Source organism: Barbus barbus (genome assembly GCF_936440315.1).
Source record: "Barbus barbus genome assembly, chromosome: 19".
Lineage (NCBI taxonomy): Eukaryota > Metazoa > Chordata > Actinopteri > Cypriniformes > Cyprinidae > Barbus > Barbus barbus.
In genome coordinates, this window is record NC_136747.1 from 15,411,738 (window position 1) to 15,433,149 (window position 21,412).

At 40.2% G+C, this 21,412-nt stretch overlaps 1 protein-coding gene across 2 annotated transcripts in view; it reads left to right on the forward strand.

Moving 5' to 3' along the window:
• The window catches only part of zmym4.1 (zinc finger MYM-type containing 4, tandem duplicate 1), a 34,118-nt gene extending 18,385 nt beyond the window's left edge, over positions 1-15,733 (forward strand). For both annotated transcript variants that reach the window (XM_079441947.1, XM_079441948.1), the window contains exons 8-27: positions 4,483-4,698; positions 4,779-4,929; positions 5,026-5,141; positions 5,680-5,904; positions 6,212-6,362; positions 6,469-6,644; positions 6,771-6,936; positions 7,032-7,184; positions 8,390-8,427; positions 8,519-8,663; positions 8,851-8,957; positions 9,266-9,437; positions 9,724-9,930; positions 10,012-10,115; positions 13,328-13,481; positions 13,853-14,004; positions 14,090-14,204; positions 14,274-14,513; positions 14,591-14,717; positions 14,899-15,733. In XM_079441947.1, the coding sequence (XP_079298073.1) occupies positions 4,483-4,698; positions 4,779-4,929; positions 5,026-5,141; positions 5,680-5,904; positions 6,212-6,362; positions 6,469-6,644; positions 6,771-6,936; positions 7,032-7,184; positions 8,390-8,427; positions 8,519-8,663; positions 8,851-8,957; positions 9,266-9,437; positions 9,724-9,930; positions 10,012-10,115; positions 13,328-13,481; positions 13,853-14,004; positions 14,090-14,204; positions 14,274-14,513; positions 14,591-14,717; positions 14,899-15,115 (3,132 nt within the window). In that variant the 3' untranslated portion in view covers positions 15,116-15,733. The remainder of the gene's footprint in view (positions 1-4,482; positions 4,699-4,778; positions 4,930-5,025; positions 5,142-5,679; positions 5,905-6,211; positions 6,363-6,468; positions 6,645-6,770; positions 6,937-7,031; positions 7,185-8,389; positions 8,428-8,518; positions 8,664-8,850; positions 8,958-9,265; positions 9,438-9,723; positions 9,931-10,011; positions 10,116-13,327; positions 13,482-13,852; positions 14,005-14,089; positions 14,205-14,273; positions 14,514-14,590; positions 14,718-14,898) is intronic.
• Positions 15,734-21,412: the final 5,679 nt, after the last annotated feature.

The window sequence follows — 21,412 nt, forward strand, 5'->3', positions numbered from 1 at the left end:
TGTATGAATTCTGGAACTTTTACCATAAAGTGACATATCAACCATTTGGTAGATGCCAATATTTTAAAAATTATGGGATGGGTTGAAAAAAAATACATTGAGTGTGGTAACTAGTGACATAAGAAGATCAGAAATGCAAACAAAAATGTTCAATTGCCTTTTTCTTGGTGGGGCAGCTAAAGGGTTCACATTGTCTGCGTTCGTCAGAGCTGATTGGCGGAGCCGGAAAGCTGAGCGCTAGCCAATGGGATTACCGCTTGCATCTTATTCTCCATCTGCCGAAGGATGCGAACGGCCGAAATAATAAATAATAAGCGTTCTTCGTTATTTTGATAGGGGAAACATTTAGCGCGTCAGTACTGTATGGTTTAAGACTCACTTTCTCTCTCTGCGTGTGTGAGGAGACAGCTGCCGCTGTCAGTCAAGCGACGGCTACACAATAGATTACTGCTACGCTGCGAATCCATAGATATCAAGAAGAACAGCGCGCTGTCGAGGCAGAACGAAAATGAAACTCTTCCAATTCGCTGTATTCCCGCTTTATTTATGCATGCGAATGATTTGCTCGAACGATTAATGTTTGGTTAGGGACTCGTCTCCACCCGCAGAGCGCGCCATTCATACGGTTGCATACAAGCATGGTTAAAGCTCCCCTAGCAATGTGATAAAAATAGCTTCAAGCTTCATTCGATTCATTCACTTTTCATCGCTTTTGGGGGATGGCACACTGCACGTGTGAGGAAACTCTTGAGACGGTCCTGGACAGCGAGGAAGAATTCACCTTTTCTTCAGAAGAGGAGCAAGATGAAGAATGGTCGCATTTAGAAGAGCGCCTTGATCCAGCAGAGGACGCCCTTTCTGATGAGTAAGTCATTCATAGTTTTTTAGCTATAGTTTAATTTTTAAATAAGCATGTACATATTTTAATAGTTTATATTTTGATTAAAATGCGACATAGGATAGGTCATAATACAGTGCCGTTGCCTCTACATGTTTTTTATGCTGTATAATACACTACTGTTCTGTTTGTGATCAGTGAGATTTAGATATATTTTTTTTTACCGAGTACTTTTATTCATCAATGAATTAAATTGATCAAAAGTGGCAGTGAAGAAATATTACAAAATGTCTCTTTCAAATGAATGCTGTTCTTGTGAACTTTGTATTCATCGATCATAATTTTATCACTATTTTAAAGCTCTGATCATAAATGTTTCTTGAGTTCCAAACAAGTATTAGAATGATTTCTGAAGGATCAAGTGACGCTAAAAACTAGAGTAATGTCTGCTTAAAATAAATAATTAAAAAAATAAATTGAAATTGGAATTTCGCTATTTTTATTTTTTTTTGAAAGGTAGTATATATTGATATAAATGATGTATTTATTTACACTAGTTGGCTTATCATTTTAGCTTGTTTGCAAATATCTGATCAGGCATAAGTGATTGTAGTGTGCTTTAAACGTGCATGTGTTTTTTTTCTACGAGTGTGCAGTATTAGTGATTGGTAATGGTAAAAAAAAAATAGCTTTGATCTTGTTGTCATGCTCACAGTTGTTGTTTTTTTTATATAAAACAGAAATGAGGAGAATGACAGTTACCAGATGCCTGTTGCAAAGAAGCCTTGGACAAGCAAGCAGCCTGCTCTGGCGTGGAAAACGGAGACTGAAGTTGACGTGGTTCCACAGACTCTGAGATTCGTGCCAGCTCGAGATCCCGGACCCCAGCTGTGGCCAACAGACTCGTACACTCCCCTCAGTCTCTTCAAGCTCTTTTTCACTGAAAGTGCTGTCTCAACTCTATGCTACAACACAAATGCACAGGCCGTCAGGTCACTTGCAAGGGGTCGCAAATACAAGTGGACAGATGTCAGCGTCAATTAAATATACCGCTACTTCGGACTCAGATTCTACATGGGTATGGTGAAGTTGATCTCCATCAAAGACTACTGGCGGCAAGGCAGTCTTTTCTCTGTGCCTTTTCCTGCCACAATCATGTCAAGGGACAGATACTGGACCATTTCATGGAATATGCACATGAGTCACCCAGCTGAGGACAAAAAGAAGGGCACAAATGAATATGACTGGCTTTTCAGGGTCAAACCCCTCATGGACACGATCCGTCTTGCATGCAAAACCATTTATCATCCTAGATGAAATTTATCTGTGGATGAAAGAATGGTGGCATGCAAAGCCAACACAGGAATGACACAGTACATGAAAGCCAACCAAGTGGGGTTTCAAGCTGTTTGTCCTCGCCGACTCCTCGAATGGATACACTGTTGACTTTTCTGTGTACACGGGAAAGAACAACACTGCGACAGGCAATGGACTGCTGTATGATACTGTGATGTCTCTCTTGGACCGAAAGGTTTTGGGATCTGGGTACCACGTGTACATGGACAATTTCTACACAAGTCCAAAGCTCCTAACAGATATGTTAGAGATGAAGTATGGCGCTTGTGGGACTTACAGAGACTACATAAAGTACAGCCCACAAAATGCACTGACTAAAAATTCCCCCAGGGGATCCATTAGATGGATTCGAAATGGTCCGCTTGTGTTCGTGAAGTGGATGGACACACGAGAGGTGTCTGTGTGTTCCACTATCCATCCTGCCTACACAGGAGACACCGTGCAGAGGAGAGTGAAGACGCAAGATACATGGAGCTTAAAGTCGTTCCCCTGTCCTGCACCTGTTACTGCATACAACCAATACATGGGGGGCGTTGACCTGTCCGATCAGCTGTTGCAATACTACACCGCACAGCACAAAACCTTGAAGTGGTACAGAAAGCTCTTCCTACACTTCTTGGACATAGCCGCCACCAATTCTTACACAATGCACAAGGAGTTATATGGCAACATGACCCACAAGGAGTTTATGGAGCAGCTAATTGCAGAGCTCTGTGGCGTGTCGCCGAAAATCCCACAGAAACGAGCCAGCAGTGACCATGTGCCCGTTCCAGGAGCTCTGCTGAGCACCAATACCAGGAAAGTTGCCTCTAGTGGTCGGTGAATCTGTGTGCACTGCAAAGCAGCGCATGGAAAAGACGCAAACTCCTTGGAAATGCCAGGCGTGCGACGTGCACTTGTGTCTTCAGCTGATGAGGAATTGTTTCCAGGAATGGCACAAATCTGTGACTGTGTGCTCAAAAATGTGGTTTTGACCTGTCTTTTATTTGGTCTGTCTTTCTGTCTGTATTATATTGTACACTGTTGTAAATAAACTGCAAACAAAAACATTCTTTTAAGACTTCTTACATAATCTCTTTTGGTTCCCTCACAGTTGGATCCCACATTGATAGGTCTTTACCCACCTGATGTGAAATACTTGTTTTCCCCCACTGTTTTGACGTATCGCACAAGTTAAATCAATGTTTTGTTTTATTTGAATGAAAGGACAAAATGATTTTTGCAACATGAAACAAAGGCCCTATGATAGGGCTGTGTAATTAATCGCACGTGATTCTCATGCGCATCTCGTCAGTTCCGTAATTGGCAGTAAATCTCCATCACCTGCTTTCAAATGGAGCGGCAGTTAATACACTGAGCCGTAGTTCACTGATAATCTAGGCATTATCGTGTTCTTAATCGAATGCGATTCATCTGATATCGCCTAGCTTGTCAGTGAACTATGGCTCAGTGTGTTAACTGCCGCTCCATTTGAAAGCAGGTGATGGAGATTTACTGCCAATTACGGAACCGGCTTTACTGACGAGATGCGCATGAGAATCGTATTAATTGCACAGCCCTACTTTATGAAATCCAGTAATCAAAACTGGTGAGTAATGTTTTATTACCCCATGTCTTATTTCATATATCATTAGAGTAGCTGATTTGGTGCTCAAGAAACAAATATTATCAGTGCTGCTTAAGTTCTTCTTACAAATCTCTTTCTGTGGCCTGTCACTGAAAATCCCACAGAAACGGGCCAACAGTGATCATATGCCCATTACAGGAGCTCCTCTGAGCACCAATGCTAGGAAAGTTGCCTCTACTGGTCGGCGAATCTGTGTGCACTGCAAAGCAGTGCGTGGAAAGAAGCTGCAAACTCCTTGGGAATGCCAGGTGTGCGATGTGCACTTGTGTCTTCAGCTGACAAGGAATTGTTTCCAGGAATGGCACAAATCTCTGTGACTGTCCTCAAAAATGTGGTTTTGACCTTCTGTCTTTCTTTTATTTGATCTGTCTTCCTGCCTGTATTGTATGCTGTTATAAATAATCTGAAAACAAAAACATTCTTTTAAGACATTAAATTTTATGGAGTGTAGATTTGGAAAACAGTATTCAGTTTCATAACTGACTGGATGTTCTTCTGATTCATTTACGTTATTTTATAGTTCTGTAGAAAACACTATTGTTCTGAACATATTTGTTTTGGTTGCTTTATTTGTCTGTGATGGTTCTGCCTGCCTATAAGGTCTATATAGAAAAAATCTTCCAAAAATCTAAAATGTATGTTGCAATTGTATTTCTCGTAGACTTACACTCACGAAGTGAACTTAATGGGCTCCATCCATAAGCTGTGCAGCGACAGCTGCTTCAACCAGTTCCGCTCCTCCAATAAGCTGAACATGAACAACTGTGTGAACTGTGGAGGATATTGCTATGGCACAGACAGTCAGTGTCTGTCTCTGCAGATAGAGGGCAGTGTTATGAAGTTCTGCAAACAAAACTGCCTCATAGCCTTCAAAAAGGTAATGGCAAATGAATAACTAAATAATGGTCCAATAATTTGTTGAAAGTCATTATTAAATAAATTCATCTTTCTTTGTAGAAAAGTTTGAAACCTGTAGCCTGCAAAATTTGTCGTACCATGCGCCCGGTTGCAGAAATGGTGGACAGTCCAAACACGGAGGGTGTAAGGGAACTTTTCTGTTCATCTTCCTGTGTCACGGCAAATAAAGTTCAGACTGTCAGTTCTTCAGGTAACATAACCAGCTGTTTACTAAGATTCTGCATTCTTAATGATATTCTCTTTTTCAAGTATACTCAGATGTCCTTTTTGTTTGCATGCAATCAAGGTGCTCCAGTGGAATGCAACAGCTGCAAGCTTAAACTAACGCCTCAGTACCATCTAGCCATGTCTGACGGAACCATCCAAAACTTCTGCTCTTTTTCATGTGTAGTATCATATCAGGTAGAGTTTACTGATCTCTCTAATTCGAAGGGGACATCGGATGCAAAATTCACTTTTACATGGTGTATGAGATCATACTGCTCAAGCCCCACCCACGACCACTGACAGACTGTCCTGTATTAGCATATTCCCGCCCTCAGCCAGTTGTACACTGTCTGCCATTTTCTCTGGGCTCGAGCAGCTGTAGTGACAACAATGCCTCGTAAGTAATCAAAGTGTTTTGTAGTTGGATGTAAAAGTGCTGGCGAGTGAGTGCCGGCGTTAGCAGAGAAGAGTGGGGTGATCAGAGCTCATTATCATTTAAAGAGACATGCACTGAAATGGTCGCTGTGAACAGAGCTGTTTGACAAGGTAAAAAAAGTGTTTTTTTTACATGACCATTGAGGAATTTTAAACAAAATATGCTGCAGACATTTCTTAAAGACCCTAAAGAATCATGCCAACTTGTGGAAAATGGGCATCCGATGTCCCCTTTAAAGATATGACATTGAAAGAAGTAGAGCTATTTGAATGTTTGTTTGTTTTTTTTTTACTTCAGGAGTCCTTCAGTAAGACGAAACCTGTCATGCCAATAAATACTGTAACTGCTACAAGCAACAACACACCTACCCCAAAACCTGCTGCCCCCAAACCAACTCCCTCAGAGCCCAGCTCATCAGCGAAGACCAGTACTTCCAGTGGTCTGGTGCAAACAGTCACCAAGATCCCCTGCTCTCAGTGTCTGAAGTCATTCTTCCACAGACCAGAGCTGATGGAGTTCAAGGTACTCTTAATTACCAATAATCAAATACTGATAATCATTATTTTAAAGCCAACATACTGATATATTGGCCATTTATTAGATAGAAGTCTACATTTTGTGACGCTGGTTACCAAATGAAACAAAAAATAATAAATCTGTCTTGTTAAAAAAAGATGTTTTTGCTATGGAGAAAAAATCTTTTTATTCCATATTTTTTGTTTAACAAAAAATAGACCAGCTAGAAATAAAGTGGGATGTTATTTATTAATAATGAGTCCGAGCAGTTGACCCTAAACCTAACCGATTGCATGTTTTCCTGTCCTTTCAGAGGAAAATGTACGCTTTCTGTGATGATAGTTGTGTTGAGGAGTTCAAACAGATCAACAATGTCATGGCTCGTTGTGAATACTGTAAGATTGATAAAGTTGTCAAGGAGGTGAAAAGGATAAACAAGATTGACCGCTCTTTCTGCAGTGAGGGTAAGTACTATTAGCTTGTAGTTTTTCTTTTTGCTTCAGATATGCATGTCTTGATCGAGTTATGGGTTGTGACTTCACATTTACTTGTTTGTTCATCCCTGTACAGGATGCAAGTTACTGTATAAGCATGACCTAGTCAAGCGCTGGGGGAAGAAACACTGTCGCAACTGCTTTTACTGTGGCGGATCCTCTCAGGCTCTGGTGACTGAAGTTTTTGATAACGCAGACCAGGAGTTCTGTGGGAACATATGCTTATCACAACACACCTTACTGATGCGTAAGGTAATATTTGATCTCTTTTCGTTTATTCTGAGAAACAATTTACAAGGCTGTCTTTTGCAGCAACATTACTTTTAAGACTTTGTTGTGGATTTGGATTTCAACTAACAGCAAGTATATTTTTTACAGGAAATAAAGTGCTCCATGTGCAGGCAGGCCAAGAAGATGACGGAGAAAGTGAAATGGCTGGGTGAGATCAAGCATTTCTGCAGCTTGCAATGCTTGATGTTCTTTTGCAGTCTGCAGGGAACCACTGGGGCAGTCAGACCTGCAAACAAGACTTTGTCCACACAAGGTATGTCTTCCTGTAGATTTATGAGGATATATGTCCATTTTGTCTCTGTATCTTATCTTTTTGTCTGTTAATCTTTTGGGGATTGTTTTCCTCAGGGACAAGCCCAGCACCGTCTCCAGGCCCTCAAACTACAGTTAATCACACACCACTGGTAACTAAAGATGCCACACCTGTCATTGCCAGTGTTATATCACTCTCAAGTGCATCCAATGGACAGCCAGGTGTTTTGGGGAACAGCGTTGTGCAAGGTGACTAACCTCTATTTACTTCTTAATCATCTCTGTATATTGAGGGATGCACAGTGTATTAGTGTTGGGCGATATGCTCAATTGTCATATCGTCCTATTGTCAACCTTTGAAATCACGATACACCATTATCATGCTAATTTATTTAATTTATTAGTTACTTAGTTTAATTATCGGAAGGTGCACCAACACCAGTATAAGTCTAAAAGCAGCCTAATGTTTTTAAAATTACTGAATTTGTAACATAACAATTTAATACAAACATAGTAAGTTACTAGTTATAATGCTTTTACATCTCCTCAGTTATTCAAAAAGCAGTTACAGAAAACGAGCAAAGATCATTTACATTACCAAAGAGCATCATCTAGTACAAGTATGTTCTTTTCAAAAAACTCCCGTTATATCAGTGATCACCATCTACACTGTATGATGAATAAATCTCTTGCTACTTATTTGCACTACACACATGTGCGGCACGTAATGGCTCCGGCCACAGGAGCTGATTGCGGCCACTCTTGTCAATGCTTGTTTATACCAGGCGAGCTACGGCACGTTTATGAAGCATCCCATTAACAGCTCTCCACACTGCATCGCTAAAGATAGGTGCCTAGTCCGTTTTTGATGGATAATAATAATAATCATTTTTTATCGTCAAAGGCATAGGCAACAGGCTCATCGACACAATACTATCGTCTATCGTCACAACCCTACATTGTATACCATATTTTGAGATTTAATAATATTTATTTTATTAAAGTATGAATGTATATTATTTAGGTTGATTTCTTTATTATTATTTTAGAAATGGATTTTATTGATATATCTATTATCAGATTATAAATGATTTTGTGCATGCTCATTTCTCTTTACATTTGTATTACTTTTGCCATTGTCTAGCAATCATTTAATAACTATAAATAAACTAACTAGAACCTATAAATAAATGGAATCTTTAGCAAATCTCAAAATGAATATCTATTTTGTTCACACTATAATATTGTGATTACTTTTTGTGTGTGTATTTGGATAACATCTTGTTGATTTTTATCAGCCATAACATGAAAGTAATGAGCTAATCAGATCTCTCAGAATTTTAATACCAGTTCCTAAAACAAAAGTTGCATAATTATGACATCTGTTGTCAACGAGGAATGAATTGACTATTTTCTGTGGCACATCTCTCACATTTACGTTTTTGTTTCCTCAGCCTCTGTTCCAGCTGCTACAGTGAAAAGTTCAGTAAATGTGAGTATTTCACAATATTAATAATCCAGCTGAAGTTCCTTTTGAAATGTGAATGAAAATCAACCGATTATCAATCGTTCTCTGTTGTCAGGCGGCCAGCACACAGACAGACGGTGTGAAGGCTTCGGCGCCAGCACCTCGAATCCTGAAAAACAAAGCATTGCTTTGTAAACCGTTAAGTCAGAACAAAGGCACATCTTGCAAACCAAATGTCTGTGATGTGAACACCCAAACAGGTACTAGGAAGCACTGTTGCAGACATATTTCTTTTGGGCATTTTGCGTCATCGTGTGTCTCTTGACCTAATATAATGTGATCCTGTTTTCCAAAAGTTAGTGTTATATTGTGTACAATGAGCATCACAAAGGTAAAAATGACAGGAGGCACTTGTTATAAATGTCGTGCTTGTCTTTTGTCCTGTAGATGGACCTTCGGTGATAGTGCTGCCTGTGCCAGTGCCAGTCTATGTTCCGCTTCCCATGAATCTCTACACCCAATACACTCCGAAGTCTGTGGGGCTTCCGCTTCCGGTGTGTATCTCTACCTCTTTCTGTCCACATTATTATTCTGTAGTTTTCCTTTTTAAATGATGGCTCATTAAAACAAAAACTTAAATCTGAAACTAGAAAACTAAGTAAACGCCATAGTAGTGCAAACTGATGAAAACATGACAAATTGAATAAATAAATTCTACATGTATATAAAGTATTATCTCGAATCAATGTAATAATTTCAACTGAATTTCAGATCATAAATTAGATTCACAGGCGTCCCAAAGACTCTCCTAATTACACCATTAGTATGTACTAGTGTCTTGTGTCTCTGTCTGTTTATGCAGGTGCCAGTGCCCTTGTTCTTCCCCACCACTCTGGACAGTGCTGAGCGCATTGTGAAGACCATTCAGGAAATCAAAGAGAAGATCCCCGATGACCCTCTGGAGGCCGACCTCATCATGATGGCAGAGATGGTGGCTGAGGATGCAGAGAAGGAGAAAAGAATCATTGTTACTGGTAAATTAGGGACATTTGGAAGGTTTTTAATATTCCTGCAACTTCTGATATTTTTAGGTAACACTGATCGACTTGATCAATTGATTAACTGGTTCTCGCCATGAATATAGCCATAGATGCAGGAATAGCGCTAATAAGAAAATAAACAAACAAAAACACTGTTTGAACAAAACGAGTTGTTTGAGCACTGCATAGGCTTTATACTGTAAGAGATGTAATAAGATATTGCAGGTGCACACACACAGATATTTATTTTTGTTCACAAGCCTCCTGTTTTGTTGCTCAGATCAGACTAGTAACATAATGGACGACCTTGATCTGGAAGCCTTATCCAGCAATCTGAGTTGGGAGGAGGACTCTGTGTCTTCTGCCCAGACATGGGATCAAACCCCTGAGCCTGAGAGGCCTCCTCCATCCAGATCTGCCACACTGACCCCCATCTCCACCGCAGCAGAAGAGCCTCAGATGGACTTGGAGGCCGATTTCCCAATTGGTAAGAGCTTCTGCTGTGATTAAGAGGCATTACATTTTTTATTATCTTCCATTCATTTTTCACGCATCTTTCATATTTCAGAAAGCATTGAACTTTTCAGAGAGCCAACACAAACGGAGACAACAGATTCTGGTAAACGAAGATCTCGCAAGAGAAAACATGACGGCTTCCCTCAGAAGAAAAGGGTAAGAACAGCTAAAGCAGAATTATTCTTGACTTGCCACCATAATGTCCACTATAACACTTTGACTTTTGGAAACAGGATAACATCATATTAGGGTTTGTGATATAAACCAGTTTATTTTTTCTAAGGCTTTATTTTGAAAGTGTTTCTATTGTTATGCAAAATGTCACTACATGGTAGGAAAGTTCCTATCACTTTGCATTTAGCCACAATGTCATTTTCAGAGGACAGGTGGAGAATGAAGGTGGAGCAGCAACAGGTGTCCATCAAACATAACAGAAAGGAGAAAATGAGGATGCACTTGTTACAAATAACTGTTGTAGAATTGACGTTCTGCTAAGCCCCTCCCCCTTAATCATGCCTTCATTTTGGCACGTGTTCTCCTGCTGTCAAAAGATGCATGGAAATGGAAGTAGTTTAAAACTGAGCAAATTATCTCAGTTATTATTACTTAATCCTTGGGTGAACCGCAGCCACCGACAAGATTTTGGTGTGCCGAGAAAGGTTACATACAACACATTACATTGGGCAAAAATATACCTGGTGAGGTTGTTCTACAGTTTCAGAAACAAAGAAAATTCTTTGTCAATTAAAAAAAAAAAAAAAGAGCGCCTAATTTTTTTGTTTTTTTTTTTCGTTTGGAATTTCAAAACTGTTGTAAATTATTAGTAGGGGTGTAATGGTGCACATATTCTGAATGTTTCTGCTTGGAACATAATTTCAAACTCAGTTGCCCCTCTAGGGACAATATAATTTGTCAAAGTATTTGGATTTTGCCCTCCTATCAGATGAATTTGAGTCACATTTTCTTGAGAGTGTAGCTTCTTACGTAACTTGTATACTTAACTATAAATTCTACAAAATGGAAATACTTGAGTGATTTTGTATTAAGGATTATCCTGGAAGCTAGTCTTCCGTGAACAACTGCCACCGCACAACCTACACATCAAGTAGACAAAGTGGATTAGAATGCGAGTGTAATAATGATAAAATATTTTGCTTTTGTATTTTGTATCCCAAAGTGTAAGCACTTCAAATGTAAGCTCTTTCCCCAATAACAGCACCAGAAACTGCATGGTGTTCCTTGCTGACATGGTACACAATATTAAAACTGAAATTTTAAAAAAGACAGTTTTTTCAGTAATCTACTGTTTGGAAATTTGCTGTACCAAAAACATGACAAACAATGAAAAACAATCATTTTTGTGTAGCATTATATCGCTATAAATTAGTAAATACTACTAAGTTTGGGATAATTAGGGCCTTTTTATCCTAAAAATCTTTGCTGTTCGGTAGCCATAAAATTTCAGAGAACTGAATATATTTTCGCACCGCCCCAACAAGCTTTGCTGTTTTGTTGATGTTTGTTCACGCAGCTGCAATAAAAGAGCTATTAAATGTTTATAGCCATTAATTTAGTTTTTTAATGCAGCTAACTTGCTATTTTAAATTTACATTAAGTCCATAAAGGGGTGCATTACTTATCGCAGATTTAAATAGTTCTAACAAATAATTGTCATTACTTAAAAAGGAACTGATTACCTTGTTGCGTTCAACTCGACAAAAAAAAAATGTAATTGATCACGATTGACTGGGCCTATATCTGTGGAGTTGTCAAGTTTCAAGCTCCGGACAACAGGGACAGAATGTGGTGGAGGACTTCAATCCTGAGCTGGTGAAAAGAGACGCCATGATTGAAGGGCTAAAGCGGGAGCTGCGTTACTGCAAGGAAGTTTATGACCTCACCAAGGCTGCTCTAGCAGATTTGAAAGGCACTCACAAAGGGCTCGTCGAGGCCCACAATGCGGTCATGTTGCAGCTGAGAGAGGCACAGGTGACAACACAGATGTTGAGGAGCACGCTTGACTGTGCACAAAACCCAGTGGTGGACTCTTAAGAGCGAGGATGCTGCTGCTCAGAGTAGCGATGCTGACAGTCAGCAAATAGAGCCATGTTCCCAGCCTGATCTGGAGATTCGTCCTCCCTCAAAGAAGCAGCTGGAGCTTCTATTCATGCAGAGTCGGAGGCGGCCCGATTGATATGGTTGCTTGTTGTTCCGTGCTGTTTTACCCCAGAAGTATGAAGAGTGGGCGTCCAATAGCAACTGGGATGGTGCGAGGGGCAAATTTGCATTGCCTGTGAATCTACACCACTTTATCATTAAGACTGTTTCCCAGAGGTTCCCCTGCATAACCAACAGTGACCGAAAACGCATCAAGGACAGAGTCAATGAGTTCTTGCGCTCCCCAAAAAACAATGTTGGCCACAAGCTTTTACATAAGACAAATGCCGGAGGCAACATCTAAATATTTTGATTTAATAGATTAAGTGCTAAATTCGAAAACCTGATTTTGTCTTTCATTAGAAACCCTTTAGAGACTCTCCATTATTCAAACTGTTAATATCGTGATGCATAAGCTCAAACATGTAGTGCATTATATTTTAATTTAAAATTGAATGTGACCTGATAAATCAGCCTAAAACCAAATAAAGCTGAATCCAGTTTTATCAATCAGTACTGTCATGTGATTGCTTTAAAACGCATTTTCATTTGCATGTGCAAACCAGACCACTTTAAGCTGTGGCTTCCATCTTTAATGTTATTCTGATTTGTACTTGATTCTTCAATATGTTGCGCATGAAAAGGGTATAGTTATAAGTGCAGGGATATATATATATATCTATCTATCATCCACCAAGGCTTTGTTTAATTAAAAAACACTGTAATATTATAAAAAATATAATTACATTTTAAAATGGCTATTTTTGGTTTGAATGTGTTAAAATGTAGTTCCATCCTGTGATTGCAAAGCATTTAGCAGCCATTACTTATTTACATTGTCATTTAGCAGATGGTTTTATCCAAAGTGACTTACAAATGAGGACAATAGAAGCAGTCAAAACCAACAAAATGTAAGTGCTATGATAAGTCTCGGTTAGCCTAATGCAGTACACGTAGCAAAGATGTTGTTGTTTTTTTTTATTAAAGAAAAGAAAACGAGTAGATAGAAAAAAAGCCTAAACCTAGTGTTTTTTTTTTCTTCTTGTTTTGTTTTTTTTAACTCTTGCCTCAAGTTTCACATGATCCATCAGAAGTTATTGTAATATGCTGATTTGTTGTTCAAGAAGCAACATTATTATCATCATGTTGAAAACAAAACAGTTGTGCTGTTTTATATTTTTGTGGATTTTTTTTTTTTTTTTGGTGTGTAGGGCCGTAAGAGTGCAGCTGTTGTTCCAGTGAAATCAGCACTAGACAACTTATCTAACCTCTCAAAACTGCAACATGAGTATGCTGTAAATGCATGGAAGGAATGGGTACGCTGGAGGAATGCCCAACCCAACATGGAGACTCCAAAGTTTGGCTGTAGGTCTCTTTTAAACCAGCATTTCATCACAAAAGAAAGTGCCAGCATTTAAAATGAACAATTATACATAGAATTATAAAATTAACATTTTCTCCTCAAAACAGATTTGGAAAAAAGTAGCAAATGAGGACATTTTTCCAAATCTGTTCTGATGAAGAAACAAACTCATCTACATCTTGAATTATCAAGGTTGAGTACATTTTCAGCAAATTTTCAGTTTGGTGTAAACTTTTCCTTTAATGTGTTTTTCACATATATGCATTCACAGGGAATTGAGCCTTAGCCTTATGCTTGCATCCTGCTCTACTAGCTAAACTACAGAATCTTCAACATGGCACTTAAGCACTAAACACTTCCTCTTCATCCGTAGCACGTAGTATGACACTAAAGGAGGATTTGTTGAAGTGCTGCTCTGCTGAAATAAGCTACGGCCTCTGCAAGTTCATTTCTGAGGTTCGTCGACCCAACGGAGAGAAATACAGCCCTGACAGCGTTTTTTATCTCTGCTTGGGAATCCAGAAGGTAAATTGAGAAGAAACCACACAAACTGAACACAGCCATATTATAATAGTTAAATTGATTTAGCTCTTGTCGTTCATGTTTGCAGTACCTGTTTGAGAACAATCGGATGGAGAACATCTTCGCAGACGTCTTCTATACCAAATTCTGCCATGAACTGACCAACATACTCAGACAGTGGAAACCAACTATTTTGCCCAGTGGTGAGTAATTTAAGACAGGAATGTGACTAGCTTGTTTTGCTGTTGCTCTACTAACTTGTGCGTGTTCAGGTTACGTTCATTCTCGTGTGGAGGAGGAATATCTGTGGGACTGTAAGCAGCTGGGGGCGTTTTCACCCGGTGTGCTGCTCAACACGCTGCTCTACTTCTTCACAAAGTACTTCAACTACAAGACAGCAGAGCAGCACCGTCGCCTCTCTTTTGGACACATTGTACGCTGCTCTCGGAACAAGGGCAACACAAAAGTGGCCTGTTTGCGATTCTATCCCCCCAAAGAGGACACAAGCACAGGTCAGTGGTCAGTTATACTGTCCTAGCTTGACTGTGTGTTTGAGTTCTTGTTGTATCACTTGTTTGTTTTAATTCAGTTGGCATCCCTGCAAAGAAAAGGAAGGAAGAGGAGGATGAAAATGACACTGTATATGAGATAAAGGAGAATGCAGACAATCCTCTTCGCTGTCCTGTCAGGCTGTACGAGTTCTATCTCTCAAAATGGTGTGTGTTTGAACTTCCATTGAAAAGCATTTATTTGAAACTAAAATTTGAACTTTATTAATATTTTACTGTCACTATTCATCAATTTAATGCATTCTTGCAGAATAAATGTATTATTCTATTATATCAAGTTTGTTATAGTTATGCAGCCCTATTAAATACTGTCTGTCTTTCCATCCAGCTCACCCAGCGTGAGGCAACGCACAACCGACTTCTACCTGAGCCCCGAGCGCTCCTGTGTACCCAACAGTCCCATGTGGTTCTCGACCACCTCTCTGAGTGATGAGGTTCTGGACGGCATGCTCTCACGTATCCTTACTGTCAGAGAGCTGCACCTGGAGAGAGACAAATCACCCATTGAGACTGATTCAGACAGTGACTCGGACTTCAGACCCTGACTTCGAAATGAGATGCACGGCATAAGCGCACACCAAAATTTGCAGAGTGAAGGTGGTATCTCGAGTTTCTCATAGATGAACCTCTGAGAATTGCTACAAAGCTGACAAAATCTGGATGCCATTAAATGGGCCTTTAGGATATTGATAGAGATTCCAATGGATATAAAGCAAGTGTTTTGTCATTGTATTTTCCATTGTTTAATTGGATAGTAGTTATGAGGCTATACAGTGTTTTTTGCGATCAAGTGTATGGAAAACTATATTTGACAAAAGCAGCTGATGTCAACAAAAAAAGAAAAAATTTCAAAAGGTGCATATAGTTGTATGGATTTCATTTAGAAGACAATGCTGAGTTTTATGCAATGCCACATTACACACAAGTAGCATTTAATGGGGTTTCTGCACATTCTTTGTATCATATTGAAACACTAAAGACATTGACAGCATCTTTGTACAACAGGCATTAAAACAGTGGCTGGTATGTCTACCCCTAAAATGAATACTGAGGGTTTTTTCTTTTTACTTTTTGCGACCAAACCACTCCAGGATTTCTTAATTCTTGTATGGACAAGGCTGCATTTCTTTGGATAAAAAAGACAATTAAACTGTCTGGGAGTCTTTTTTTTGTTTTGTTTTTCAGGATATACTGCTAAGTCGTATTTTAAAAGTTGACATCAAATAAATAATTAGTTAAAATTACATGCATTGTGCACAAAAAAAAATATTTTGTGCATAAAGTCTCTATTATAAAATATCTAAAAAATAAATTAATATATAACTGAAATAACCTGAAGGCCGCCTGCAGCTAGAGATTATGGTTTAAAAGTTTAAATATGGATATTTTTCTTACAAAAACACACGATTCACTTCAGGAGGTCTTTATTAACCCCCCGGAGACATGTGGAGCCCTTTTTATAGATGAATGGTTGCACTGTATTGGACTATTGACTATCAACCCCCATTCACTGCCGTTATAAAGCTTGGAAGAGGCAGGACATTTTTTAACCCTAAAAAGGGCAAGGCCATAAGAAAAATCTAAACATTAATGCTATTCCCCATCTTTTTGGGGAACAATACAATTTCATGATTATTATTTTAATTTTTTTTTTAATGTATGTATTCCCCAGGATATGTCACCCCTTTGAGAATATAAATTATCTGAAAGAAAAAACATTTATTCGCTCATAACTTAAACTAAACATTTTGTAAAGTTCTGTTGAACAAGTATAATGCCTGATAATGAAAATAGACTGTATACTATATATTTAATCCGCAAATTTCTAGGGCCTATAAATGATCAGTATGAACAAAACTATACACACTCACACATACAGGTGCATCTCAAAAAATTGAATATCGTGAAAAAGTTCTTTTTTTGTGTAACTTGTTTCAAAAAGTGAAACTTTAATATATTCTAGATTCATTACATGTAAAACATTTCAGAAGTTGTTTTGTTTTAATTTTGATGATTAGAGTTTACAGCTCATGCACCAGCAGACCTCAAATCATCACATAAAACGGGCCCCAGATCTAAATATTCACAACAAACACCCTTTCAACATGAAACCAAGACCTGGGGTGTATTCCAGAAAGCAGGTTATGTGACATACCCGGGTAAATTTGAGGATAAGCGAGCGGATAACCTCAGCTTGCGGTTCCAAAAATCTGAGGTTACTTTCGGGGTATGTAAGTAACCATAGTAACTTGCTTTCTGAAGATAACCTGCTCCGGAGCAGCTTATGTTCCAGGGTTAGTTCACTTCAGTGCTATCAGTGCACGCGTGAAATACTGCACCTTCAGTGGGCCTGACAGATAGCGCACAACATTATATAATATTAGATTATATAATATAGCCTTATATATATATATAAAGCGCTAATAAATAAGGTAATATATTATTCTAATATGGTTATTTTATTTATTTAATTGGCATGTATAACAGTTATTTGTATAAATTATAAAACACTATGACAAGGTAATGTTTAATTTATTATATTATATATACTTATTACATTTTATATTATCATCTCACACATGGATTGGCATTTTCTATAATGTATTTCTATAATAAAAATACATATCTGATATGGCTTAATATATAATTAGCATCAAACAAAAAATATAAGTCATATTCTCAAGGATTAAAAAGTCGTGACGTATTGTCAAGTATGGTGACCCATACTCGAAATTGGTGCTCTGCGTTTAACCCATCCAAGTGCACACACACAGCAGTGAGTAGTGAACAAATGCACACACACACACACACACACACCGTGAACACACACCCGGAGCAGTGGGCAGCCATGCTGCGGCGCCCGGGGAGCAGTTGGGGGTTCGGTGCTCAAGGGCACCTCAGTCGTGGTATTGAGGGTGGAGAGAGCCCTGGAGATTCATTCCCCCCACCTACAATCCCTGCCGGCCGGGGACTCGAACCCGCAACCTTTCGATTACGAGTCCGACTCTCTAACCATTAGGCCACGACTTTCCCGATTAAACGGGAAAAAACATTTTTACACAAGCATCAATTAGGTGGTGATATGCACCAAGCATGTAAACGACCATTGAACAAAAGAAGAAGAAAGAAACAGCATGGTGAGCTTTTTCTTAGCATCCGTTTCCATAGTGACTCGTCGATTCGTCGCTCTGTTGAGAATGTCTTGCGTCTTAAGCAGGAACATACTCTGGGTTGAATGAACTTACTCCCGGACGCGTTTTTGGAACCACATACCTCGAGTAAGCAAGGTTTGGGGTGAATCAACCCAAAGTTAAGGGTTTAGCTGAAGGTAAGTTAACTATGCTTTCTGGAATACACCCCAGACCTACACTTTCCCTGCCTCGCCAATGTTAGGATCCCCCAGGATACCTTGCCCTTTTTTTAATAACTTCGATTGAATTCGTCTGAAAGAAGAAAATCATATACACCAAGGATGGTTTGAGGGTGAGTAAATCACGGGGTATTTTCTTTTCTTTCATGAAGATCAATCATTTTGAATTTCCTGTGGGCTTTCTCCCAACAGCTCTGGTTTACAGCAAAGGAAAACTATGTGAAGTTAATTGTTTTAGCTAGGTTATACTCTACATTTTAGTCCTAAAATGGTGTTTTCGTGTGTATATCCTGGATGCTTCAACAAAGCTAAACCTTCAAGATTACGCGCGCGGACATCAAAGGGAGATGCACCTTTAACATTTCACACATTCCCTGTAAATGATCCTGAGCGATTGAAGCTATGGCTGCTCGCTGTTCGCTGGGATGTAAATACACCCCTGGACAAAGTCTACAGACGCGTGCTGTGCAGTGAACACTTCAGCTCCGAGGATTACATGGGAAAAATGGGACAGTCAAGACGACTTCTGAAATCAGCTGTGCCTGCGCTGTTGTTACAGCCAACAGAGGTAACTATACTGTGCTTGTTATATTATTAGTAATATAATGTATTAGTAATCGCTCATGTAACTGATGTAAAACTTTAAAATTATTTTTTAATGCAATTTAACATTTAAGACAATAGGTATAGATCTAAAACGTAGTATTATATCACATTGTGGGTGTCTATTAGCACCATGTGTTGTTTTCTTGTGGCACAGAGCGTTTGGACCTTAAAGGTATAGTTCACCCAAAAATGAAAATGGGCAAATTGAGATATTTTTTAATTAAATCCGAGAGCTCTCAGACCCTCCGCTGCAGACGGGAAGAGGAGAAGAAGAACTGCTGAATAAAGCCGTTATTTTTTGTTTTCTTTGCAAAAAGTATTCTCGTAGCTTCATAAAATTACGGGTTAACTCCTGATGTCACATGGACTATTTTACCGATGGTCTAAAAGATCTTTTGGATTTAACCACCCAGCTCTATATCAAGCCGATGTAAAGCTGCTTTGACACAATTTGCATTGTTAAAAGCGCTATAGAAATAATATTGACTTGACTTAATCAAATATATCTTAACTTGTGTTCTGAAGATGAATGAAGGTCAAGATTGTGGGTTTGGAATGACATGAGAGTGGGTAATTAAATACCGTAAACAGCGGTTTCCTCTGTATGGCTGTACGCAAAGCAGCGTTGTGTGCTGCTCATAAATGCTACTTTTTCAGGCAATATTCGTAAAAATGAAAATGCCATCGATCCTTCTCTGAAAATCTTTGGTTCCCTTCAGAGTGGGGATGTGCGATATTGACAAAAAATAATGGCAATGACTATTTGCACTAAGCGTAAATAGCGATAGATGCTATTTACACTCAGTATAAATAGCAATTAGATGCTACTTACATCATCTGACTGGTTAAATTAAACCGGATTTCCGGGAGACGCGAGTGTCGCGTTTATTTTCGGTCCGCGGGAAACAAAGATGCCGTGGCGCCATACCTCACGAAAGACATTTTACACACCGGGCTGTTATTGTGGCGACATTGCCACGCCCGAAACGTGATGCTAAACGAAACAAACTATGATTGGTTGTTTGACATGTCGATCAAACGGCCTCATGGGCGGGCCTTGGCCAATGAAAGCGGACATCTATTCCAGACCTTCATCTGTCAGACTTTCTCAATAAACGATCCAAAGCGACTGAGGCGATGGCTGCTGGCTGTTCAGCGGGATGTTGATTTTCCGCTTCGATACGTGAGTCAAATGAAGTTGTGCAGTGAACATTTTTCACCAGACGATTTCCGGGTCAAGGAAAGATAAGACGAAATCTGAAATCAACAGCTGTGCCCAGCCTGCTTTTAAAAAACAAAGAGGTATGAGTGAGAGAGATATACCTGGACGATAAGATGGCGCCGGTGAGATCGGCTGCCGTCACGACTGCTCCGACCAAACCTTGTCTTCTTTTCTTATTTTTTCGTATTGTAAACTATAAACACCGGTTTCTTTTTGTAAGATGGCCATTCTTACATACGACAGGGCCACTCTTATTTCTATTGGTGCACAATGCACTAACCTTTTGCCGTTTTTGAACCAGGACCCATCCTGGCCGAGCGAGATCCTGAGAAGGAACAAAGGACGCGACCCGTACCGGCGTCCTCGAGGGAAACGAACAGGCTGAGGGCACGCGCACACCGCGCTCCCCTACCAAGTGTCCTGCTCGCCAATGTCCAGTCGCTGGATAACAAACTCAATGACCTCAGGGCAAGAGTCAAGTTCCAGAGGGACATTCGGGACTGCAACCTTCTCTGCTTCACCGAGACATGGCTGAACCCAGCGGTACCAGACCACGCCATCCAGCCGGCCGAGTTCTTCTCGGTTTACCGCATGGACAGAACGCTGGACTCGGGGAAGACTAGGGGAGGTGGAGTATGTCTGATGGTGAACAAACACTGGTGCGACAGCGCGAGCATTGTTCCCCTCTCACGCTCCTGCACACCGAATCTTGAACTTCTGACCATCAAATGTCGCCCTTTTTATCTCCCTCGGGAATTTAGCTCGGTCATCGTCAGTGCCGTTTATATTCCACCTCAAGCGGACACGGACACTGCGATATGGGATTTACATGAAACACTACACCTTCACCAGACACAGCACCGGGACGCCGCATTCATTGTTTTGGGAGATTTCAACAGTGCCAACCTCAAGCGTGCACTGCCGAACTTCCATCAGCACATCGGCTGCCCCACCAGGGGCGAAAGGACATTAGATCACTGTTACACCCCATACAAGAACAGCTACAAGGCACAGTCACAACCACCGTTTGGGAAATCGTACCATGCCGCCATCTTCCTCATGCCTGTTTACAAACAGAGGCTGAAACAGGAAGCCCCGGTGCAGAGGGAGGTCCAACGCTGGACGGACCAATCGGTGGCCGCTCTGCAGGATGCGCTAGATGACGCAGACTGGGACATGTTCCGGCGCAGCTCTGATGACGTCAGCTTGTTTACGGAAGTGGTTGTGGGATTTATAGAGAAACTAATGGATGATACGGTGCAGAAAACCATCATCAGGACATTTCCCAACCAGAAGCCGTGGGTGGATAAAACCATCCGCGACGCCCTGAGATCCCGCTCCGCTGCCTACAACACAGGGCTCATCACCAGGAACATGGATGATTACAAGGCTGCATCTTACAGCGCGCGCAGAGCGGTGAAGGAGGCGAAGCAGCGCTACGGGAGGAAACTAGAGTCGCAATTCCAACATGGCGGCTCCAGGAGTCTGTGGCAGGGACTTAGAACCATCACGGACTATAAAACACCACCCTCCAGATCGGGGAATGCGGACGCTTCTCTGGCTGACGAGCTGAACACTTTTTATGCTCGTTTCGAGGCTGCAGCTAATCATGCTAGCGGCGCTAGCAGTGCTAACTGCATGCAC